The following is a 25687-nucleotide window of genomic DNA, read 5'->3' on the forward strand; positions in this document are numbered from 1 at the left end:
GTGCCCCCTCAATTTGAAGACGGGACAGCAGGGACCTAGAGAATCTCAGTAACTTGCACACAATGTGAGCCAAGACTATAATGTTCATATGCCAAGTCTTAACCGAATGCTTTTTCTCCTGTGGTCCACTGTTTATCTGGATAGCTGCATTCCTGAAATGAAGGTAGATTCTGCATAGTTAAAGAGCTGTGTATGTGTGTGGGGGCAGCAGAGATATAGGAACCCCCTGTGCTTTCTGCTCAGTTTTGGTGTCAATCTAAAATTGGTCTTTAGGAGTTCCCTTCGTGGCTCAGTGGTAACGAAGCCGACTAGTATCCATGAGGACGCAGGTTCGATCCCTGGCCTCGCTCACTGGGTTACAGACCTGGCATTGCCGTGAGCTGTGGTGTGGTGTCAGCTCAGATCCCACGTTGCTGTGGCTGTGGCATAAGCAGGTGGCTACAGCTCCGATTTGACCCTTAACCTGGGAACCCCCATATGCCACGGGTCTGACTCTAAAAAGACAAAAAATAAAATAGTCTTTAGTGAAGTCTATTTTTGAAAATATCTAGTTGTGACTGTAATGATAGTTCTTTGCTAAGCTACAGAGTGACAATCACAGTGCCTTTTTTTTTTTTTTTTCAATAACCCATGCCCAAGATCTGGACCTTTTCTGGTCCTTTAGAATTAACTGTGTCACTTCTAGCCTTATGAAAAACTGTGATAGTCTCTACACTTACTATTCGGATAAACTGAGAGTTATGTGTTGTGCTTAATTGAATTACACATCACTGGAAAGTTTACCAGCTTCCCTTGAACTTTTAGACAGGTGTACAATGTCCGAGTGACAGTTCTTCATGGTACATGAATCAGTCACCCCAGCTTCTGCTAGCTTGAAGCATGCTGTGATTTTACAAAAAGGGGTTTCTCCTCTCTTAAATGGCGAGGCCTGGCCTGTGAAATGTGGCCTTCTCTGCAGGTGTCCCCCCAAGAAATTTAATCTCATTTCTCCCCTCAGGGAGGGTCTTACCTTTGTAGGTCTTCTTGGAAGGGTACTCATTTCTGCAGCAAAGAATCTTGCTTCACTTATAGTGTATTTGCATCCCTATGGCTCCATTTATCTGTTCATTTTTCTTTTTGCTTTGCTTTTTTTTAAGGCTGCACCTATAGCATGTAGAAGATCCCAGGCTAGGGGTTGAGTTGGAGCTGTAGCCGCCAGCCTATATACCACAGCCACACCAATGCAGGATCCTGTTCGTGTGCGACCTACACCACAGCTCACAGCAATGCCGGATCCTTAACCCACTGAGCAAAGCCAGGGATCAAACTCGCATCCTCATGGATCCTCGTTGGGTTCATTAACTCCTGAGCCACAAAGGGAACTGCCTCTGCTCATTATTCTATGCTCTGTTGTAATGTAATGTTTTTTAATCTATTTAAAATCATAATTTGGATTTTTTTTTTCTTCTTACAGCCCACACCTGTGGCATATGGAAGTTTCCAGGTTAGGAATTGAATTGGAGCTGCAGTTGAGGCCTATGCCGCAGCCACAGCCACAACAGATCTGAGCCACATCTGCAACCTACGCCGAAGCTTGCAGCAATGCTGGATCCTTAACCCACTGAGTGAAGCCAGGGATCAAACCTGCACCCTCATAGACATTAGGTTGGGTTCTTGACCTGCTGAGCCACAACAGGAACTCCTTTAATTAGGAATTTTAACTGAAATTAAGTCAAGGAAATAATTCAACAGAATGATACCTGCCATGCTCAGCCAAGGTCATATTTCTGTCCTCCAGGTATGTCAACCAGGTTGCAGTAAACCCCTCTGCCTGTTACCCTGGCAAATTCCTTTTGCCACCAACTAGAAGATACATTCTGTTTTCAGAAACACCAAAATATGGGAAAGGGAGTAGAATTATTAGCATTTTCTCTTTCCCCTATGGTGAGATGGTGGAGGCTTAAATTTATTTTCACTACATTTGTAGTCTGCATTAAAAGTCACAATGCATTCCTTAATCTCTGGCCATTGCAATAGTTTTTTTACAGGGTGAAAACCTCACTGGTTAATAAAGCTAGGTAGCAGCTATCGGAATTGAGTAGGGCGTCTTCAGGGTCATTGCCTTGTCAATGTATGGATGAAACTGAAAATCAGTGCTTAATGATATAGTGGCATAGCTATTACATCACATGGCATGTCATTGTATTCCAGTTGGAATCCCACATTCCTCTGAACCCAGTTTTGTTTATTTATTTATTGTCTTTTTAGGGCCTAACCCGCGACATATGGAGGTTCCCAGGCTAGGGGTAGAATTGGAGCTGTAGCCACTGGCTTATGCCACAGCCATAGCAACGCCAGATCCAAGCCACATCTGCAACCTACACCACAGTTCATGGCAAGGCTTAACTCACTGAGTGAGGAGGCCAGGGACCAAACCTGAGTCCTCATGGATATTAGTCAAGTTAATTACCGCTGAGCCACAATGGGAACTCCTTAAACCCAGCTTCCTAGAATCCAACTTCCGAGCCACTCCTGCCAACTCCTGCTACCACATTCTCTTGGACTTTCTGCAGTGCTTATTTTCTCTATCTAGACTAGTCTGTGAGCCCCTGCCCTCATCTTTGAAAGGGATTAGAAGCAGTGCTCTGCTGCTTGGTACCTCCGAGAGTCACAGAGTCTCAGGATTGAAAGGTACTAAATGCCCAGGCACCACTGTGTTTCCCAGTATAGAGTGTCCTGGAAGCATAGGGAATTATCCCTCCAGACATCAGGAATGATGGGGAAGAAGTAATGGGAGCCAGGTCCCAGTCCTGTGGTGGTGGGGAGGCGGGGGTGCCCAAGAAGGAGCTTGTCTGTCTGATCGATAGCTCAGTGGGAAAGGATTCTAGAAGACCACCCACCCCATCCTCCTGTCACTCATATGTGTATATCTTAGAAAGTTACATGAACCCATTGAGCTATGCTCCAGTGAATCCCATTGGTCCATAAAGTCAGGGGGCTTTTACCAAGATTACGCATCAGCAAAGAACATACTGCCCAGGGACCCATACCTGATGGTCCCTGCAATTAACTGCCCACCCATTTTAATATCTTTATGCTGGTCCCTTAGGAGTTTCTCTCTCTCTATTTCGTGTTTACCTTGATACATATCTGTATTCAAATGGGGTATTCTGCACCTGTTTGAGCAAGAGTATCAGCAACAGGAAAACAGTATGTATAGTACGACCCAGAGTAGTGGGTAGTCCTGGGTATACTGTGTGGAACTCCTTTGTATGGTGGTCAGTCTGCCCCTAAAATAGACACCGGCTGCCTGAAGCTTAACTTTTGTATTTTCCGAGATAACGCTGTCATACAGCCACCGCCAGTGAAACGATGTGGACTTTGTTGTTTGTAATGTGTATCTCCCACTAATAATAATAATAATAATAATAACAGCTAACATAGGTTGCCAGGCTCTCTCTCAGCGGATTCCATGTAGTATCTCACTGCATCTTCACAATAACTCTCTAAAGTAGAAACTAGTGTGGTTTTCACTTGAGAGATGAGGATGCCGAAATGCAGAACAGCTTAAATAACTTCCTTGAGCTCAGATATGGTGGAGGAAGGACTGGCGCCAGGCTGTCTGCCTGAAAAACACGTGCTCTTCACTCCTACTCTAGCTTGCATGCAGAAAAGTATTTTCGCTTCTCTTCCCACTTCTCAAGGTAAATATAGTCCTCCCTTGTAAAAAAAAACCTATGCCTCGATTGGGACATTGTACCTCTTTATCATTGACTAGCATCTTTGTCCACGTGGCATCATTTTAAGTTATCGTGGGAGAGTATTATGTGCAAGTAACTCGAGAAAAGTAATTTAGAAGATTTCTGAATAGAGACAATCAGAGCAACAGTAGGGCACGAAATGTTCAGCCTCCTGTTGTTTTCAGCTGTTCCCATTTGCACTGTAAGGCACCAGGGAACTTGTTGCTTATCCAAAAGGAAGAGTCTGAAGATCACGTGCTCTCTATGCTTGCAGACAGTGTGAACAAGGTCAAGCTGATTATTTTGTTACCCAATAAATTTTCGAGGAGTGCCATGACAGGAAATCCATAAGAAACGCATCACCATTACATTTCCAGATATTGCATGCGGCTCCAGAGGTTCATTTGCATACCGTTTTCCCATTCATATGTGCCATGAGTTCATTTTATCGTCCCATATGTTAAAACACTTAGAATTGACAAAATCTACACAAAGGGCACTTTTTTGTCAGCAGAGCAGAAACCGGTTCATTTATGAAAGTGCGTTATGCAGAAGGATCGTGTATTGAAAAGATCCCTGGTGTGTTTCCTGTTATTCGTGCATAAAATATGTCAGGGAACTCGCAGAATTAATTAAAATAAGGATTTGTGTGTGTGTCATTGTAGGCTAAAGGTAAAGAAAGGCAGTGGCTAAGACACCAAGCTACTGGGGAACTAGATGATGCCAAGATCATTGATGGGCTGACTGGAGAAAAAGCCATCTACAAACGCCGGGGCGAACTGGAGCCACAGGTAAGTCACGGTGTGCTCGGAGCCTGCAAGCTACAGTTCCATCTTCTTTACAGGTAGATGTTCCTTGAATTGCTGTCTGTGTCAAAACACCATAAACCCTGAGTATGGCAACCAAGGAAAGTATTATATTTTTAATAGTCAGGAAAAACGCATAAATATTATACTGCTTATTATATGAGTCAAGATCCCCATATGAGTCAAGAAACACTGGGCACACTCAAATTGAGGCTTCTAGGGAACAGTTAATAAAGACTCTTTACAATAGTAAGGGTGGGCTTTAGAAAATCTAAAAAGAGACAGTGTGGTCTCGTACCAGCAAGGATCTGACCCATCCCTCCATCTAAAAGCGAAGAAGAGAAAACCCTTCCTGGAACACAGAGAAGATAGTTTAGAGAGAGGGCTGCCCACCAGGAGCCGTGACCTTCCGTAGAGAGAGAGCCCATCCAGGGGCCACTGCAGAGAAGGGCTGTGGGAATAAATATCGCCTCCCCCACCTCTGATCACCTGCCAGTGCCCCCCATTAGCAGAACCCCCACCCCACCCCACCTCTGCCACGACCCAGAAGCCAGCAGCTCAGAGAGCGGGGCCCTGCATGCAGATCAGGATACATGGAGCCGGCTGCCCTGGAAGGCAAGCCGAAGGCACGTGGGTATCTCTGAATCCCAGAGGGTGATGCAAAGGAAAACGCTAGTCTTGGTGATTTTCTCCTCTTCTCTTCCTTCAAAGAACTGTGTCTATCCTAGACCTGAAGACATTTTTTAAAAATCAGGACTCCACCCATTCCTAGACCACCTGCTTCCGGGTTGGGCTATCACACATCGCAGAGCGGGCTCCCTGGCTTCAATCTATTGAAAGTCAGCCCTCGACACGAGAGCTTATAAAAGAAAAATTTAAAAAAAATTTTTAAACATAAAAAGAAATTAAAAAAATTTTTTTTTAATTTTTAAAATTTTAAAAATTTAAATTAAAAAAGATGTGCAAATTTACAAAAGAAAAAAGTAAGGCATGCTCCCTTACGTATCTCTAATTTAGTGGGTAAGGTTTTAGATAGCCATACTATTCAAATATTTGCAATATTTGGCAATATTTGCAAAGAAATAGCAATAAGGCAAAATGCCAAGTCTCGTAGAGGGTTCCGTGTGTGACCTTCTATATCCCTGAATAACCAGAACTGCTGGGTAGCCTCTCAGAGCTGGGGTTGGGGGTTCGGGATTGAGGGGTGGGGGGACAGTGCCTGGTGGAGCAGAGGAACCACTTACTCCATCCAAATGTTGACCCAGGAGTTCCCGTCGTGGCGCAGTGGTTAATGAATCCGACTAGGAACCATGAGGTTGCGGGTTCGGTTCCTGCCCTTGCTCAGTGGGTTAACGATCCGGCGTTGCCTGTGAGCTGTGGTGTAGGTTGCAGACGAGGCTCGGATCCCCGGTTGCTGTGGCCTGGCGTAGGCGGTGGCTACAGCTCCGACTAGACCCTACTGGAACTCCATATGCAGGAGCGGCCAAGAAATAGCAACAACAACAACAAAAAAAAAAAAAAAAAAAAAAAAAAAAAAAAAAAAAAAACAAAAAAAATGTGACCAGAGGATCCTGTCGTAAAGTACCTGGGGAGTCCTTCCTTCTGTGTCATTGGGGTGAGTCAACGACAGCTTCCTTTACTGACTCATCGTGGTCCCCACCTGTGTTCAGAGACATCTGAAGTCGTGAGTGGTCCTGGAAGCCTCTGCAGCACTGTTCCTAATTTAGGCAGACCCAACAAGCTTTGAAGACATCCACTGAATTGGTCTCCAAGCATCACGCTCCAATACCCGCAGTATTTTCTTGAAATTACTGACTCCCCTCATTAGTTTTCATGCATGCCACCAAATGCACAGTGACAGAATAACCGGGAGTTTTTCTCCCTTTTTCTTGTAAGTAAAACTGACAAGGCATCCTTTAGTTTTTAATTCAGCAACTGGCCAGGCAAGGGTCCCCATCAAAGGCAACCTTCTATGAGTTTCGCGTTGTAATGGACGCTTGCTGCAAAACAGCAGTTCGAGGCCACTTCCATGCCTTTAATCGCCAGGGAACGTGAAGAGAAGGCGTAATTCAGTAACTGGAAGGAGAGGAAAGCTGAAGGCTTCCTAAGGACAACAGACACAGAAGAAATATTTTCCTTCGGTTCTTTGCCAGACCCCGTCACCCTCCCCGCTTCACCTCGCCTGGTTTGGGGAATCTGACATCTCTTAACAGACTGTGTGGGAAATGATTTTCAGGTCCCTACACAATAGGTCTTAGGAAAATTGATGTGAGCTTCCAGAATAACGCCATCCTGCTAGAGTAACTGGGAGGCAGGACGTGAAAATGACACCTTGGGGCTTATCTCCTTCCAGATGACGGTTTTTAAGGCAAGAGCAGCCTCGGTAAGGGAGCTCTAGCCTAGCTTGGTCCTTGCAAGGACCGTATTCCGAAGCAAAATCTTTCCCCCGTGGCCCAGCCCACATCTGAAGTTGTGTTCCCTAAAACGTAATCTCTAGATGCCTCTTCCACGTGCCGAGGTGGCTGATCAGCCTGCCTCGTGCCTGGCACTCAGGGCCAGCGGGCAGCCCCCGAACGGCAGCCAGTGATGCTTTTGGGTCATCCCTCCCTCAGGTGGGCAGCCCCCAACAGAAACCCAAGCGCCTGCGCCTGGTGGTGGATGTGTCTGGCAGCATGTACCGCTTCAACGGGGTGGACGGCCGGCTCAAGCGCTCGATGGAAGCCGTGTGCATGGTCATGGAGGCGTTCGAGAACTATGAGGAGAAGTTCAAGGTAAGGACGTGAACTGAGAGGCATCGGAGGCACAGCTGCCCAGGCATCAGGCCCTGAGTTAGGATGTGAGACGGGGTGGGGAGTGGGTCACCCAGGGCGGACGAGAACCTGCATCTTCTCATCAGCTCCTCTGTCTGCATAGAGAGAGTGAGCCTTCCGTTTTATCTGCTCTGATAAACAGAAAATGATAAGACCAGAGCTCCTGGGGTGGCTTAGTGGTAATGAACCCAACTGGTATCCGCGAGGACGTGGGTTCCATCTCTGGCCCCGTTCAGGGGGTTAAGGATCCGGCGTGGCCATGAGCTGTGGCGTAGGTCACAGATATGGCTCCAATATGGCATTGCTGTGGCTGTGGGGTAGGCCGGCAGCTGCAGCTCTGATTTGACCCCTAGCCTCAGAACCTCCATAGGCTGTGGGCCAGGCCCTAAAAAAACAAAAAGGCAAGAGAAAAATGAGAAGGCCATAACGTACAGACCAGTGGCTACTGAAGAAAGCCCTGCACTTGAGAAGTTGTGTGATGTCAGCCATGATGTTGGGGGGCAGGTGGGGGAACAGGCAAGTAGGGAGTTCCCTTGTGGCACAATGGGTTAAGGACCTGGCACTGGCACTGCTACAGCTCGGGTCTCTGCTGGGGCATGGGGTCGATTCGGGAACTTCCACATGCTACAGGCACAGCAAAAATAGAAAAATAAAAATACCAGGCAAGTAGAAACACCACTGGTCTCTCCCCAGATTTCTCAAAGCTACCGGCCCCATCCCAGTTCCCCCTACCCAGCCACACATTCTTGCCCCATCGCCAGCCAGGCAGCCTCCCTGAGGTTCTCAGCACTGCCTCACTCTGCACGCGGGCGAGGGTTACACCATCTAACAGATGTCTCCTCAGCTGACCGTGAAGGTGCTCACCATGCAAGAAACACAGTTTCCCAGGGAAACAACGTCCATTTTGCTCTTGCCCCGTGCGCTCTGCCTCCTCCTTCAGAGGCCTGAGCGTTGAGAAGGGATCTCCTGCCAGCACGTTACAACCCATCCATCCCTTCTTAATCAGCCACAGGGGCACGGGTGCTTCTGGCCTCGACAAAAAGACAAATCACCTAAACATAGCCACATGCCATGTAACTATTCTCAAAAGTTCCATGGAGGGGGGTTCGTGTTGCGGTGCAGTGGAAATGAATCTGACTAGGATTCATGAGGAGGCAGGTTCAATCCCTGGCCTCACTCAGTGGGTCGGGGATCTGGCAGTGCCGTGGGCTGTGGGGTAGGTTGCAGGTGCGGCTTGATCTGGCGTTGCTGTGGCTATGGGGTAGGCTGGCAGCTGCAGCTCCGATTTGACCCCTAGCCTGGGAACTTCCATGTGCTGCAGGTGCGGCCCTAAAAAGACAAAATAGAACAGAATAGAATAGCATGGCATAGCATGCCGTGGCATAGCAGAGCATAGCATAGCATAGAATAGAGCATATGGTTCAAATTTACGTACAAAAAAATTCACAAAACAACCTCTTTGAGGAAAAGTGGTACTTAGATGGGTATCTGGAAGGAGGGAGAAAGGGGGCAGTTAGAACTGGGAAGGATTTAGAATCCTGTCCCTACAAATTCCTCATTCTGACCACAGCGTTTGGAGCCCGGGTCACCTCAAAGGTCATTCCCTCCAGTTTCCTCATTCCTCAGACAAGAAAATGAGACCTAGAAACGCTAAAGACTGCCCAGTGTCAGAAGGCTAGTTACAGACAGAGTAAAATGGAGCCAGGCTTCTTTGTTTGCCCTTGTTTTGTTTTGTTTTGTTTTGTTTTGTTTTGTTTCAGGGCCACACCCACGGCATGTGGAAGTTCCCAGGCTAGGGGTCCAATCGGAGCTGTTGCTGCCAGCCTACACCACAGCCACAGCAACTCGGGATCTGAGCTGCATCTGTGACCTACAGCACAGCTCATAGCATTGCCAGATCCTTAACCTACTGAGTGAGGCCAGGGATGGAACATGAATATCTCATAGATACTAGTTGGGTTCATAAACACTGAGCCACAGTGGGACCTCCCCTTTTTGGTTTCATTTTTAACTTTCCCCTTGATCCCTCAGTTTTTTATTTTGAAAAAATTTACGTCTACAAAAAAATTGAAAGAACTGTAAGTTGGGAGTTTTCTGGTGGCACAGCAGGTTAAGATCTGGCATTGTCACTGCTGTGGTGCAGGTTCAATTCCTGGCCTGGGAACTTCCCTAGGCTGTGCCATGGGTATGGACAGAAAAAAAAAAAAAAAAAAAAAGGTGAAATAAACACCCATATGCCTTTACTTTATGCTTTACTCAGATTCACTAACTAGATATTTCTCCTCTCGTTTGGCTTTACCTCTATATACTAATACCTCTACCTCTAAATACTAATTTATTATACTTCTGCTAAGAGTAAGGACACCCCCTAATATGACCTCCGTACCACTATCTCTTCTAAGGAAATCACCCATAATTTCATAGTATCTCATAATATCTAATCCACATTCACTTTCCCAAGCATCCCAAGGGTCACCATTCTGGGCTATGGAATAGAAACTACCCCAATCCTTTCTAATTATTGTTCCGCCTACAATCTGGAAGCCAGTCAAAGTCCTCACCTTCTTCTTTTTTTTTTTTTTTTTTAATCTTTTCAGGGCTGCACCCGAGGCATATGGTGGTTCCCAGGCTAGGGGTCGGATCAGAGCTATAGCTGCCGGCCTACACCACAGCCACAGTGACGCAGGATCCGAGCCACATCTGCAGCCTACACCACAGCCCAGGCAACAACGGATCCTTAACCCACTGAGCGATGCCAGGGATCAAACCTGCGTCCTCATGGATGCTGGTCAGATTCGCTTCCACTGAGCCCAGTGGGAACTCCAAAGTCCTCACGTTCTTTTTGGTAAGAATATCTTGTTAGCCTCTTTTAACCGGTAATGGCTGTCTTTCTTACAGCTACCGCGTTACGTTTCATGATGATACCTCTCTTTGTGTGTGTGTGTGTGTGTGTGTCTTTTTGCCATTTTTTGGGCTGCTCCTGCAGCATATGGAGGTTCCCAGGCTAGGAATCAAATTGGAACTGCAGCCGCTGGCCTACGCCACAGCCAGCCACAGCAACGCCAGATCCGAGCCTCATCTGCAACCTACACCGCGGCTCATGCCAACGCCAGATCCTTAACCCACTGAGCGAGGCCGGGGATCGAACCCGCAACCTCATGGTTCCTAGTCAGATTCGTTAACCCCTGAGCCACGATGGGAACTCCCTCATGACGGTACCTCTCTTAAGAGTCCAGAGTGTTCATCTTGTGGAATATCCCTCATCCAGACTTTGTCTGGCTCTCTTCTCATGGTGCCATTTACCTTGTCTCAATATCCTCTGTATTTCCAGAACTCCGCACCGGTTTCCCCTCACAGCAGATACACTGGAGACTTTATATAATCTTCCCACCGTCCCTGTCGGCATAACCGAGATGTTGGTTGGTCACTGGCTCCCCAGGCTTTGTGGGGCTCACCTTTGCAGAAGGTGGGCAGGCAGTGGAATATGGAGCCTTCTTACCCCTTACCTTCTGCGGGAACGTTTTCAGTTCCTGATGAAGTATGTTGAGTTGTAAGTAGTGGTACAAAGTATAAAAGGCACAAAAGACTAAGTGTGAAGAGTGAGGTTCTGCTTCCCTCTTTCGGCTCCCAGTTACCTCCCTGCTGGAGCCCACTATTGATAGGTTTTTTCAGCATCTTATCAGAGCTCTTTGATGAATATACAGCAAATGGAAGGGCACCATTCACCCTCTTCCTGGATCGTTACACTATATCCTCATAATCCACTCGTTTAATCTCTCTGGATTTTCATTTCCTCATTTGTGAAGAAACGTAGGACTAGGAATGACAAGTGAAAGTATATCATTTACTCAGCAAATATAAAATGATGCAGAGTTCCCGCTATGGCACTGTGGGTTAAGGATCTAGCATCGCCACAGCTGTGGCATAGGTCGCTGGGACCTTCCATATGCCGAGAGTGCAGCCAAAAAAAGGAGAAAAAAAAAAAAATATATATATATATATATATTTAGTTGTGCATGCATGTGTGCGTGTGTGTTGTGTGTAAAATGATCCATGAACCAAAGACAGTTTTAGGAGCTCCTGATGAAAATTATATATTCTGTCGCCTAGGACAGCACGACCTGTGGTGTCACACATCCAATCCAGCAGTGTGCGCTAAGACTCCTCCCTCCCCCGTTCCAGGCGGTTCTTAACGTTGTCTTCCTGCAGTGATCCCTCTGTTGTAAAGCTGTCTCATCTGTGTTTTGCTTGAGACCTTTAGAAGCCACTGGCCTGGCCCGGAGATCTAGACTCTTCCCCACCCGCAGCCTCTCTCTTGGCCTCTGCGTTGTGTTATCTTTGGCTCCCGCGCAGCCCCTGGGCTCTGCATCCTTAGAGTCCAAGTCCAGGAGGCTCCCTGAGAGTCAACCTCCCCTTTTATTCCACCGTAGCCTGACCCATGCCAAACCGCAGGGACCGTTGAGCAAGAAGGACTAAGAGGGGACAGCCCGCTCAGTGGCAGACCCATTTCAAAGGCATCTGGAGTGTTTTAAGTTCCTCAGAATTGTTCCACCAACTGAATTCAGTTATTCGCAGGAACAGCCTTTACAGGAGGCTTACGACAGGAGCGGCATTTATTTGCTAATGATCAACCTAAACTCCTCAAATCTTCTCATCAGCGGGATTTTTTATGGCCCTGGTGTCAAAAGACGAATGGTAATAGTTACGTGACTCATTTCATAGAAGGCAGAACGCATGTTTTTTCTTTACCTTCATTCCAGTTTATTCCTCGTGAGTTCTCCAAATCCCTAGGAATGTTTTCCCTGTAACTTTAAAGCAGATCGCCTTTGCAAAAGCCTTAATTGTTTTTCCTCAAAGTATTTGAACTTTTGGTGTAACACCAAAAGTGAGGTGAGTATTTTCCCACTGAGCACGCAAATGGTGACACCAGAAAATAGATTTATTGAGTTATTGAGAGGTTGGACTTTGGGCGGGGGGGAACCCTCAAATTTCTTATTTCTATGGAGACATAGAAAGCATGGACTAAGGCCGGATGCTCTTGAAGGCTGTTGGGGGCGAAGGTGTGTGGGCAGCACTTTTTATTCTTTTTTTTCTTTTTGTCTTTTGTCCTTTTAGGGCCATGCCTGCAGCATATGGAAGTACCCAGGCAAGGGGTCTAATCGGAGCTGTAGCTGCCAGCCTATGCTAGAGCCACAGCAACACCAACGCTGAGCCATGTCTGTGACCTACCCCACAGCTCACGGCAACACCGGATCCTTAACCCACTGAGCAAGGCCAGTGATCGAACCTGCAACCTCATGGTTCCTAGTCGGATTCGTTAACCACTGAGCCATGACGGGAATGCCAGCACTTTTTATTCTTTCCCCTCCATCGCCAGTTCAACCACAATATTTCCACTTTATATTGCTATGGCATGATGTTTCAGAATCTGGGGCTTTATGCCAAAAGAAAGAGCTCCACTGTTTAAAAAAATTTTTTGAGGGTTAGAAAACCTAGGAGTTCCCATGTGGCTCAGTGGGTTAAGAACCTGACTAGTGGGCGTTCCTACCATGGCGCAACAGAAACGAATCCGACTAGGAACTGTGAGGTTGTGGGTTCGATCCCTGGCCTTGATGGGTGGGTTAAGGGTCCAGCATTGCCACAGACTATGGTGTAGGTCGAAGATGTGGCTCAGTTCCAGCGTTGCTGTGTCTGTGATGTAAGCCCGCAGCTGTAGCTCCAATTCAGCCCCTAGCCTGGGAACTTCCATATGCTACAGGTATGGCCCTAAAAAGCAAAACAAACAAAATTAATTTGGAGGTCCCGCCATGGCACACTAGGTTTAGAATCTGACTGTTCCATCCCTGGCCTGGCACAGCGGGTAAAAGATCCGGCATTGCCACAGTTGCATGTAGGTTGAAGTTGCAGCTGGGGTTCAGTCTCTGGCTCAGGAACTCCATATACCATGCATGTGGCCATAAAAGCCAACCAAACAAACAAACAAACTGGGCTCAGCATCTATAATTCACCTTTTCCCAATGTCTCAGGCATTAGGAAATGTTTAACTTTTTTTTTTTTTTTTTTTTGGCCACACCCACAGCATGTGGAAGTTCCTGGGCCAGGGATCGAACCCATGCCACAGCAGCGACCTGAGCCACTGCATTGACAATGCCAGACCCTTAACCCACCCACCACCAGGGAACTCCTCACATGTTTAGAAATGGAAATCAGTCACCCTATCAGGCTCAGGCTTGGAATAAATTTGTATTGCTGCATGACCAAAGAAGAGTATACAGGCTTCTCTGACTCCATTCAAAGTTAAATATGAATTCAGAATTGACTCAATCATAGAATTGATTCAAAAAGCCTAAGTAGAGATTGGGAGGGGGCAGAGGGACAGGGAGTAGTGAAGCACTGAATTTAGAGTCAGAGGTTTGGATACCATGTCTGCCATCTCTAGATTGCTGACCTTAAGACTGTTAATCTCTCCGAGCATCAATTTTTTATTTTTTTTTATTTTTTTATTTTTTATTTATTTTTATTTATTTATTTATTTATTTTATTTTCCCACTGTACAGCAAGGGGGTCAGGTTATCCTTACATGTATACATTACAATTACATTTTTCCCCCACCCTTTCTTCTGTTGCAACATGAGTATCTAGACATAGTTCTCAATGCTATTCAATTTTTAATTTGGGAAATGACGTTAATAACACCCACCCCCTAAGGATCCAGCATTGGCCTGAGCTATAGTGTAGGTTGCAGACACGATTCATATCCCAAGTTGCTGTGGCTGTGGTGTAGACTGGCAGCTGTAGCTCTGATTGGACCCCTAGCCACAGGTGCAGCCCTTAAAAAAAAAAAAAAAAAAATTTAACACCCACCTCCAAAGGTGTGGAGAGAAAGAAACCAAATGAAATGAGATCTACAGAGGCCCTCTGTAAAGCATAAAGACCAGTACAGAGATCCCACTGTGGCTCAGTGAGTTATGAACCTGGCTAGGATCCATGCGGATGCGGTGGGTTGGATCCCTGGCCTTGCTCCGTGGATGAAGGATCTGGCCTTGCCACAAACTTCAGCATAGGTCACAGATGCAGCTCAGATCCCGAGGTGCTGTGGCTGTGGCGTGGGCTGGGGCTGGAGGCTGCAGCTCGGATTGACCCCTGGCCTAGGAACTTACATATGCCACACGTATAGCCCTAAAAAGAAAAAAAAAAAAAAAGACCAGTAAAAACATTGACATTATACTCATTAAATGTATTTTCCTATCCTTTCAATGACTCTCTGGGGTTATATAAAACAGATGATCCCTACTTGTCCGAGAGGTTAAGTGATTTTCAAGCATACAATATTAGAGGCCATCGAAACCAGCATTATTTATAAGGAGAATTAAGATGGGGGGGTAGGTGACTTGTAAATGTCAGAGCTAAGTCTAGAATTTTTGACCTTTCGAACATTTTTCTCTTTACCTTCACATCTATATGAAGAAAGGTTAGGTAACTAATACTATCGATTATTACCTGACAGCCTAGAGTTCTTTCTTTTTTCTTTTCTTTTCTTTTTTTTTTTTTTTTTTTTTTTTTTTGTTCTTTTTGTCTTTTTAGGACCACACCTGAGGCATTTAGAGGTTCCCAGGTTAGGGGTTGAATCAGAGCTGTAGCCACCAGGCTATACCACAGTCATGGCAACAATGGATCCGAGCCGTGTCTTCGACCTATACCACAGCTCATGACAACACTGAATCCTAAACCCACTGAGTGGGGCCAGGGATCGAACCTGCAACCTCATGGTTCCTAGTCGGATTCATTTCCGCTGAGCCACGATGGGAACTCCCGGCTTTTTTTTTTTTTTTTTTTTTTTTAGGGCTACACCTGTGGCATATGGAGGTTCCCAGGCTAGGGATCAAATCGGAGCTGTAGCCACTGGCCTACACCACAGCCACAGCAACACAGGATCCGAGCCGCATCTGATCTACATCCCAGCTCACAGCAACGCTGGATCCTTAACTCACTGAGCAAGGCCAGGGATCGAATCTGCCTCCTCATGAATCCTAGTTAGATTCATTTCCACCGAGCCACGACAGGAACTCCCACCCTAGAGTTCTGTTGGCACATCTCTTGACCTTTTAAATCATACATTTATCTTCTAATCCTTTGCTGTTGGCCTTCAGCAGTGCCACCTGAGAATGGTGTGTTGGTATGTCTAGAAGATTAGAATTTCACACATCATCAGGCTTCCGAAATAGCCTCAGATGGGTACCTCTTACCTCCTTACGCATCTCATAGCTGTGTAATAAAGCATAATTCCTCCCAAGGTTAGCAAATGATTATCCTTCCCAATAGAAATTTAAACACAAATCTTACTCATAAAAATGCTAGTAGCTCCTGATTCTAAGCAAAGCTCTCTTTGCCATCTAAGTATTACAAATCAGCCTCCCAATTTCATGATAAATCTTTGTGTTTTGGACTGAAACTCAGCATGCATTTGTTTTCATTTTGTTTGTTTGTTTGTTTGTTTGTTTGTTTTTGTTCTTTTGCCATTTCTTGGGCCGCTCCCACGGCATATGGAGGTTCCCAGGCTAGGGGTCCAATTGGAGCCATAGCCACCAGCCTACGCCAGAGCCACAGCAACGCGGGATCTGAGCCGTGTCTGTGACCTACACCACAGCTCACGGCAACACCAGATCGTTAACCCACTGAGCAAGGGCAGGGATCAAACCCGAAACCTCATGATTCCTAGTCGGATTCGTTAACCACTGCGCCATGACGGGAACTCCTGTTTTCATTTATTATACCTTTCTCTACATGCTTGAGATTTCTCAAAAGAAAATATAGCAAAGGGGCATTTAAACAAGTCTCTAAAGCAAAAAAAAAAAAAAAGTATTAAAATCTGTCTTCTCTTTTTGAGGCTTTTCTTTACTGCTGTGGTTTCATGTTTATGTTGGACGTTGACTATAAGACTTCACAGAGATTTAAGGGATGCTCTGAAAAGTGGAGAAAAATATGACCGTAAAAATGCTGAGCTACTCGGAAAAAGTTATGATCTAAATGTTAGGCAGTTGATAACGACAGTGGGGTTCTTGTTTAGTGACTCCTATGATCCCTCCCTGGGAGCAAGCCTGATACCTGGTCAGGTCTGATTTGACAGCCGTCTTGGCAGGAAGCAGGCCGGGTGAATGGCAGGATCAGGAGTCAGAAACAGAGGAGTTTCCTGGTGGCTCCAAGAGTTAAGGATCTGGAGGGGTGGTGGTGGGAGTTGGGGGTCAATCCCTGACACAGGAACTTCTGCATGCCTCAGGTGAGGCCCAAAAAATAAATACATAAAGGGGGTTAGAAACAGAAATGAACGAGCTTATGCACTTTTTCCTCTACCCCAGTTCTGAAAATCAGTGAATTACTCTCTATGAGATGTGTAGGGATCCATACTCTGCAGATACTAGATAATTATGACAAAGAGGGGTTGTTTTTAATGGAAGCTTAGAACGATCTATAGTAACCAGGAAATGCTCCACATTTGACGGACTTTGAATTCTTCGCAAGCATTTTATTTACTTGGGGCGCAGAAGAGTCCCCAGGCCCATCTGGAAGATGAGAACCAGAGCCTGCACACCATGGAATAAGCCCCATCCTGTCCTTCACGCGTCTCTTCTCAGCCTCTGCAATACTAACTGGGCACTTTACTAGCTAGTATTGCAGTATTTACTAACTTCACTACTAACCAGACAGCTCTGCAAAGGGCACTTTCTTCGCTGCATGCGAAGAAGTTTTTATCTCACTTGCCTGAAAAAGTATAGGATGCTTTTTTTCCTCCTGGGCAGATAATTAAATGGTAGGTGATAGATCAATCGAATGGTAGACAGGTTGGTAACTAATCAATCGAATGGTAGACAGGTTGGTAACTAACATGTTTCTAGAGCTGTTTAATCAGTATCGGGTTTTGATAAAGAACATCTAACTACTCATTTGACTGCCTTTTTTTTTTGGGGTTTTTTTTTTTTGTTTGTTTGTTTTTTTAATGTGGAGGTTCCCAGGCTCAGGGTTGAATCAGAGCTGAAGCTGCCAGCCTACATCGCAGCCACAGCTATGCCAGCTTTGAGCCACATCTGTGACCTATACTACAGCTCCCAGCAATGCCAGGTCCTTAACCCACTGAACGAGGCCAGGGATCGAACCCTCATCCTCACGGATACTAGCTGGGTTCATTACTGCTGAGCCACAAGGGGAACTTCCAGGAAAGGAAAGCTTCTTCATGCCCCAATTTGATTGCAAAAGCTCTTAAAGCATTTCAACAGTAATCACACCGCGCATACTCATAGGTCCTAAAATGCATTAAGATGAATGAGCTACAGTCTTGCCTTCAGAGAACCCACACATTTAAAAGGAATAGACTTGAAAAGAAATCATTGCCTTCCCCTAAAGTATACCTAAAGTAGTATTTTGCACCTGGTATGTGTTCAAAAAATAGCTATTGCTTAATGGTCAGTCGGTGAATAGACGGCAGTGAATCTTAAGCATTTTGACCCATAGTATTCCGAGTACTCCCTCCAATCTTTTGTCTCAGACCCACACCCAGAATTTTCTTTGCAGGTCCCGTCGTTGCTCAGATACTCTGAGGTCTATTCGAACCTTCATATCAGCATCAAAAAAATCCTTTGAGGGAGATGGGAGGAGAAAGGAGAATTTAGGGGCAAACCCCACCATTGCAGAGGGCCACCTTGTCCCAGTTATAGCTGTCTCAGATCTCAAATGCCTTTCGAGATTCTGTAAGAACGTTACACCCCCTCTCTCAACTCCAGCCTTTTGTCCACAGACAGGACTTTCCCGTGTGCACACTGAGATAGGGAATTTAAAAGGTATTTCCTAAACTAAAAAATATATGTCATGCACCATTGAAAGTAGAAAAGCAGATTGTAAAATCACACGGTCATCATTCTCCATCAGTTAAAAAGAATGTTGATACAAATATACATGTGTGTGAATGTGTAACCCCTTACACGTCTCTTGAAAGGAAATTCAAGCCTAGAAACTTATACAAGAAAACAGTAACAGAGTGATGGGATGATGGCTAATTTTTACTTTCTTTTTGTGCGTTTCTATAATTTCTATAGTGCCTATGTTTCACTTTCTTGTTCAGAAAAAAAAAAAACTATGTGGAGATTTCCCATTGTGGCGCAGCAGAAACAAATCCAACTAGTATCCATGAGGATGTGGGTTCGATCCCTGGCTTTGCTCAGTAGGTTAAGGATCTGGCATTGCCATGAGCGGTGGTGTAGGTCACAGATGTGGCTTGGATCCCAAGTTGCTGTGGCTGTAGTGTAGGCTGGCAGCTGTAGCTCTGATTCAACCCCTAGCTGGGAATTTCCATATGCCTTGGACACGGCCCTAAAAATAAAAAAAAAAAAAAAAATACAAAAAAAAAAAAGAAAGAAAGAAAGAAAGAAAGCGTGTGTATTAGTTTTCTATTGCTGTGTAACAAGTTACCAAAAATTGTTTCTTAAAGCAATGCCTGTTTACTAAGTTGTAGTTGTGTAGTTCAGAAGTCCAGGCAGACTCATCCGAGTGCTCTGCTTGGGGTCTCATAAGGCTGAAAGCAGGATGTCAGCCAGGCAGGTGCTTACTTGAAGGCTCTGGGGAGGGATCTGCTTCCAAGCCCATTCAGGTTGTTGGCAGGATTCAGTTCCTTGTAATCGTAGAACTGAGGTCCCTGTTTCCATGCTGGCTCCCAGGCAGGGTTGCTCCTCGATGCGACTCTTGGGGGCTTGCCCTGTGATCCCCCGCTCCCATCTCAGCCACAGATAACTCCACATGTCAGATCCCACCGAAGTTCAAATTTCTCTGTCTTTCCCTTCTACGATCAGCCAGAAGGAGGAAAAAGAGAAAAGTAAAAATAAATAAATAAATAACAATAAAAACTCTATTTTGGGAAATGCTATAAAATTGGGTTGTGATGATCATTGTACAACTATAAATGTAATAAAATTTATTGAGTTAAAAAAAAAACTTTATTTGTTAAGGGCTCGTATGATTAAATTAGACCCACCTAGATATTCTCTATTTCAATCAAGCCAAAGCCGACTGATTACTAACCTTAATTACATCTGAAAAATCCCTGTTGCCTCATAACATAACATAATCATGAGTGATATGCCAAAATATTCACAGGTCCTGCCCACACTTAAAGGGAGAAGATTACAGGGCTATATATACCAGGGCAACAGGACTCCTGGGGGCTACCTTAGAATTCTGCCTACCACAGTGTGTGTGTGTGTGTGTGTGTGTGTGTGTGTGTGTGTGTGAGAACTCTCCCCCGAAAGTTAAGAATGGAATCCTTGAGTGGTCCCTGAAGCCTTCATCATCCTTTCTACCTTCTGCTGGAAAGCAGACAGCACATCTGGTCATCCACAGGGATGGACCAGAAGTGAAAGAGCCTGGTACATCTTTGCTTTTGTTGCTAAGCACACATGCGTCTCTCTGCACTTCTCCGTGGCCCTGTGCTGAGCAATTCTGAGCAACAGCAAACCAAAGATTTGGAGCCTCCTAGGTCCAATGACAGTTCTTTAGTAGATGAAGGCTTCTAATTTTGATTCTCTTGCCTATAGTATGACATCGCTGGACACTCTGGAGATGGCTACAACATTGATCTGGTTCCAATTAACAAAATCCCCAAGGACAATAAGCAAAGACTAGAAATTCTGAAGGTAAGTGCATTCAATTACCTCTATAGCGTGAAAACTTCCACCAGGTTAGGTAAAGTCTTCTGGTCACTGAAAAGAGTCACTGAAGAAGCAACTGTTATAGGAATGAAAAAATCTTCTTTCTTTTCTTTCTTTCTTTCTTGCCTTTTTTCCTTCCTTCCTTCTTTCTTTCTTTATTTCTTTTCTTCTTTCTTTCTTTTAGGGTTGCACCCATGGCACATGGAGGTTCCCAGGCTAGGGGTCGAATTGGACCTACAGCTGCCGGCCTGCACCACAGCTCACAGCAACGCCGGATCTTTAACCCACTGGGTGAGGCCAGGGATGGAAGCTGTGTCCTCATGGATGCTGGTCAGATTCGTTTCCGCTGAGCCACAACGGGAACTCTGAAAAAGACTTTCTGTTTCACAAACATTTAAGCATTAAATGGAGAAAGCACTTATCGTGCCTAAATTCCTTTTCTACACCCTACAAAATTTAAACTCTCTTCCTACATATGTTCAGGGTTTTATTGAGATTCTACAACCTGAGTCTCCATCTATAGCCTATACAATTCTTCTCAGCTCACATATAGATAGATAGATAGATAGATAGATAGATAGATAGACAGAGCGATTGATCGATCGATCGATCTATATATATCAGAAGGAAAAGAATGACTCTTTTTAGAGTACTCTCTAACCCCAACTGTATGTGTATCTTACTATTTTCTAACAATGAACTCCGGTATAAGAACACACTTATATCTACTGTAGAAACATACTCACCATGATTTTAAAGTAAATTTCCTCCATTGCTGTTGATATGAGTACAGTGTTTAGTATTAGAACTTTGTTCTGGCGTTCCCGTCGTGGCGCAGCAGAAACAAATCCAACTAGAAACCATGAGGTTGCGGGTTCAATCCCTGGCTTCGCTCAGTGGGTTAAGGATCCGGCATTGCCATGAGCTATGGTGTAAATTCACAGACGTGGCTCGGATCCGGCATTGCTGTGGCTATGGCTGTGGTGTAGGCTGGTGGCTACAGCTCCTAGCCTGGGAACCTCCATATGCTGCATGCGCGGTCCTAAAAAGACAAAAAGGAAAAGAACTTTGTTCCCTGAAAACTCAGCCCATCCCTTATTTTTCTCCTGTGTCATCTCCATTCTCTAGTGTGATACCAAATTTCATATTTTCTCACACCTTCTCCCTTTAAATGGCAGCTGGAGCTTTAAAAATCTGTGCCAACAGGGATAGTTTGGGAACAACTTCTTGTTTTAAAAATTTTCCTTAAGCGAAAGTCTTATCCAGATAGCACTCATCCAGATATCACTTATCCAGAAAATTTATGTCTCTCTTTTTTTTTTTTTGTCTTTTTGCTTTTAGAAAGGGCCACTTCCCACAGCATATGGAGATTCCCAGGCTAGGGGTGTAATCAGAGCTGCAGCCGCCGGCTTATGCCAGAGCCACAGCAACGCCACATCTGAGCCGTGTCTGCGACCTACACCACAGCTCATGGCAACACCGGATGCTTAACCCACTGAGTGAGTCCAGGGATCAAACCGTGACCTCATGGTTCCTAGTCAGATTCATTAACCACTGAGCCACGATGGGAACTCCTGCGTTATGTCTCTTGATTCTTGCCAACAAGCACCACGGATTTGGAAGTGCAGGTAATTGGGAAGTGCTGCAGTGGTGCCGGATAGAGCCAGCGGAGGCAGGCAGTCTGGCGTCTTACAAATTTATTAAAACGAAAGTACATTTTCAGAGAGCGAGGGAGGACTCAAGAGCCTGCATGCGAGCTCTGTGGTTAAACAAGAGGCCTAATTCCCTTCACAGTTGTTTTTATATCCCCATGACGCAGACCTGAGTGGAGACCCAATTTTTCCTGCCCCAGCCCCCTGTGGGCTGAGTGCTGTTTGATCTCTGTACGAGGCATATTTGATCTGATTGGTCGTGGGCAGGATGCCTTATTTGCATAAGGAACAGGTTATATAGAGGTGGGTGAGGGATGGGCCACCTGGCTTCTCTGTAGGGCATGAGCAGCCCAGGCAGGTCAAGGTCGGGGAGGGGGCACTGCAGTGAGACAGGGCCAGAGGCTTTGGGGGTTCATCCCCTCAAAGGGGACTTAAAGCCTATAACAGACTGTGCACATCTAAGGTGCAAATTAAATAGAACTTGCTCAGAGTATCTGCGCTTTCTCATTGTCCATAGAAAAATCATTGCGCTTGTTCTAAAGGGAGTTTCTCATTCATAGCTTTTGTCTCTGATCCCAGACAATGCACGCCCACGCTCAGTTCTGCATGAGTGGGGACCACACGTTAGAGGGGACAAACATGCCATCAAGGACATCGTCAAAGAGGAAGCTGATGAGTACTTTGTCATAGTCTTGATGATGCCAACCTGTCACGCTATGGAATACATCCTGCCAAGTTTGCCCAGATCCTGACAAGCAACCCCAAGTAAATGCTTTCGCCATTTTTATTGGATCTTTAGGTGATCAAGCAACCAGGTAAGTGTCATCTCAGGCTACTTGAGTACCTGAACATGTCATTTCATGGGCTTCCCCTTCTCGGAGGTGGCAATGCTGGCGGGGTGGTGGGGTTGGCAGGGAGGGACAGAAACAAGAGTTGCCACCCTCAAGCAGCTGACAGTCCAGGGAATGGGAGCCTCTGGCTTCTGTTGGATGAGCAGGACAACTTTAAGTTACTTTTTCAGTTTGTATTTAAACTACTACCAACACCATAAATCACAAACTGATTTGTCCACCAGTAAATTACCCAGCGTTTATACAGGTTGCCCTTTTCATCAAGGCGGCAAGCTCAGTTCTGTTCACTTCGTGCTCAAATCAAACTTAGAATAATGAACATTTACTATTTCTCTCCATCAGAGGTTGGGTGTGTGTGTCTATATATTGCATGTAGACATACGCACACGTATTTGCAAAAGTATGTATGTGTGTCCACCTACATCCAGATACGTATATAGACATAGACAATCTTCCTTCTTACACTTCTCCCTTCTTGTATGTCTGCATCCGTAGTAAGATGCTACACTAAATAGGCTGAATCATCTGGAGAGAAATGTTTGGGCAGATAATAAATACCATCACGGATCACTATCTGAAAGGCGCGCTCATGGCTTTTCTCTGCTTGTAGTCCTTGTAAGAAGTGGAAAACATACATGAAACTATATCTCCTCAAAAAAAAAAAAAAAAATCCTGCCTAAACCACCAATGGCCATGTGCCTTTAGTTATGCCACCTCTTTTTTTTTTTTTTTTTTTTTTTTTTTGTCTTTTGTCTTTTTAGGGCCACACCCGTGGCATATGGAGGTTCCCAGGCTGCGGGTCGAATCGGAGCTGCAGCTACCAGCCTATGCCACAGCCACAACAACGCCGGATCCCTGACCCACTAAGTGAGGCCAGGGATCAAACCCAAGTCCTCGTGGATACTAGTCAGGTTTGTTTCCACTGAGCCACGACAGGAACTCCATATGCCACCTCTTTCTACCTGCCACCTGTACTGAGTGCCCTATACAGGAGTTCCCACTGTGGCACAACAGAATCTGTGGTGTCTCTGAAGTGCCAGGACACCAGTTTGATCCCTCGCCTGGCACAGTGGGTTAAGGATCTAGCATTGCCACAGCTGCAGTGTCGTTTACAACTGCAGCTCAGATCTGATCCCTGGCCCCGGAACTTCCATATGCCTCAGACAGCCAAAAAAGAAAAAGAAAAAAAAGGAGAGAGAGAGAGTCCTATACAGACTAGGAGATGTTTTGGTGTCCAGAATGCTGACATTTTTTCTCTTTCTGTACCCTTTGCCTTGCTGCAGGATTGCAGAGTATGTTTAAGAACAGACTTAATAGCATATAATTACAGTCACGTTATTACAACTGCCTTGGCATTTTTCTCAGTCGTGCATGTCAGCCTCTTCTAGAACTTCCCTATCCTCGAACACAAACCCTGCCTTTCCGCTTAGATTTGACTCCAGGACCTGCCCGGGATTCATCAGCCGGCAAGCTCAACAAATACTGGTTGAGCTGAAATAGCTATTTCGTCTTTCTAGTGAACAGATCCTGTTTGACTACTTAAGAAAGCACAATAATACCCTTGTGGTTTCCTAGGGAAAGGATCCAACATCCACTGGCCAAAGATATGCTGCAGAATTCGCTGGTCTGCGGGGCATGCCAAATGGATGATACTGCCAGGATGGCTGACTTTGATTAAATGTCATTCCAAAACCAAACGCTGTTGGCACAGTGAAAGGAGGCGTTCTTTTGGATAGAACTGCGTCTTGACTTTTACTGCCTCCCCCAATGTCCCTTTGTTCCAAATGATAAATTGGCATTTAAAAAAATTACCATAAGCCTGTATAACCTCAATGTCATCAAAGCAGCAATTGCATCAGTCAGATTACATTTCTTTTTGTATGATGAGGGGGATGGGGAGTGAGTGAGAGAAGAGAGAGAACCACTTGGGATCTGGCTGGGCAACGTTTTCCAAGGCCTGTTTTCTAGGGCAGGAAAAGCAGTTAAAAGTACAGTGTGAGCCCAACAGATTCGCTGGCCCCAGGTGAGCTCATCCCAGATTGCTCCCTAGAGCTCCGTTCGATCAAGGGAGTCGAAAATACCAGGAAATGACAGTCATCCAAGGGAGAACATTTTTTCTTTGCAAATTCGCTGATTTGCTCACTGAAAAGACCTTTCTTTCAATGCACTGCTTTCCTCCTGTCTCTCCCAGTAGCTCTTCCAAGCCTTTCGTTGCCTAGTAACAGCCGATTCCACCACCATCACTGGCAGAGGCAGGGTATTAAAAAGTAAAGACTTCCTCTGCTAAGAAACCTCTCAGATGCTGCGGTTTGCAGGGGCAGAGTAGAAGGGGAGCCCTGATTTGCAATGGTAATCGTCTTTCATCCCCACCCCACAGGCTTCAGAGGACTCTACCAGCTGGCCGGTCTTTCGTTGCCATGGATACCAAGGACATCCCCCAGATTTTACAGCAGATTTTCACCTCCACCATGTTGTCTGGTGTTTAAGAGCACCCTTTATCCCCCGATGACCCTGGGGTTTGGAATAAGATAGGAAGAAAGAGCATTTGGAAGAAAAGAAAGCATCTCTAAAGGGCCCCCCGTGTGATGACTGGACAGTTCTGGCATTTCTGGGCCTTCCTGCGCTTGCTCTGTAATCAGAATTCAAAGAAGAACCAGCGTGAGGCTCATGAAAGGAAATCTCCAACCACTGTGGATTTACAAGTCATTAGAAGCAGCGAGTCGACCTGCATTTAATGAAAAGTCCGCGTTAAAAGAAGGTGGCTTGAGAACCATGGTGCGTGGCCTGTGTCCAAAAACCTGAAGGAGAGAGGGAGGGCACCTTGGTTTTTGCCTTAACAAGATCATTTGTGATCACCTAGGATAAAAAAGGACCCCAGCCAACGAAGGCTGGGACACCACCTTCTGACACGAAAATCCAGGTCTGTGCAAAACCACGCAACCGGCTTCTGTTGGATAATTATTTTATTTCCCCTCCCCTGCTCTGTCGGGCCCAACAATGACTTTATAGTTTAACTCACTGAAAAGTCCTTTCAACCGCAGTATTTTATAAAGGATGGGTTTTCTCAGTAATGCATTCCTTAGCCCAAACCGAAAGGAATCAAAAGATCCTAGGATGGCTTCCTTCCCACATTACTTTAAAAGCCTTCTAAGTAATA

General features: G+C 45.5%; 1 protein-coding gene and 1 long non-coding RNA gene across 2 annotated transcripts in view; one reads left to right on the forward strand and one right to left on the reverse strand.

Annotated features, from left to right (window-relative positions):
- The window catches only part of VWA8 (von Willebrand factor A domain containing 8), a 390508-nt gene extending 365492 nt beyond the window's left edge, over positions 1 to 25016 (forward strand). The window contains 8 exon segments of the mRNA XM_021065625.1: positions 4385 to 4510; positions 7138 to 7296; positions 19914 to 20012; positions 22259 to 22313; positions 22316 to 22372; positions 22375 to 22431; positions 22434 to 22494; positions 24908 to 25016. Of these exon segments, the coding sequence (XP_020921284.1) occupies positions 4385 to 4510; positions 7138 to 7296; positions 19914 to 20012; positions 22259 to 22313; positions 22316 to 22372; positions 22375 to 22431; positions 22434 to 22494; positions 24908 to 25016 (723 nt within the window).
- Positions 18749 to 20222, reverse strand: LOC110255819. The gene is made up of 2 exons (XR_002336683.1): positions 20031 to 20222; positions 18749 to 19162 (listed from the first exon to the last, which is right to left on the reverse strand). It is a non-coding gene; the product is annotated as an uncharacterized LOC110255819 (long non-coding RNA).

The sequence above is a fragment of the Sus scrofa genome, chromosome 11 (assembly GCF_000003025.6).
Source record: "Sus scrofa isolate TJ Tabasco breed Duroc chromosome 11, Sscrofa11.1, whole genome shotgun sequence".
Taxonomy (NCBI): domain Eukaryota; kingdom Metazoa; phylum Chordata; class Mammalia; order Artiodactyla; family Suidae; genus Sus; species Sus scrofa.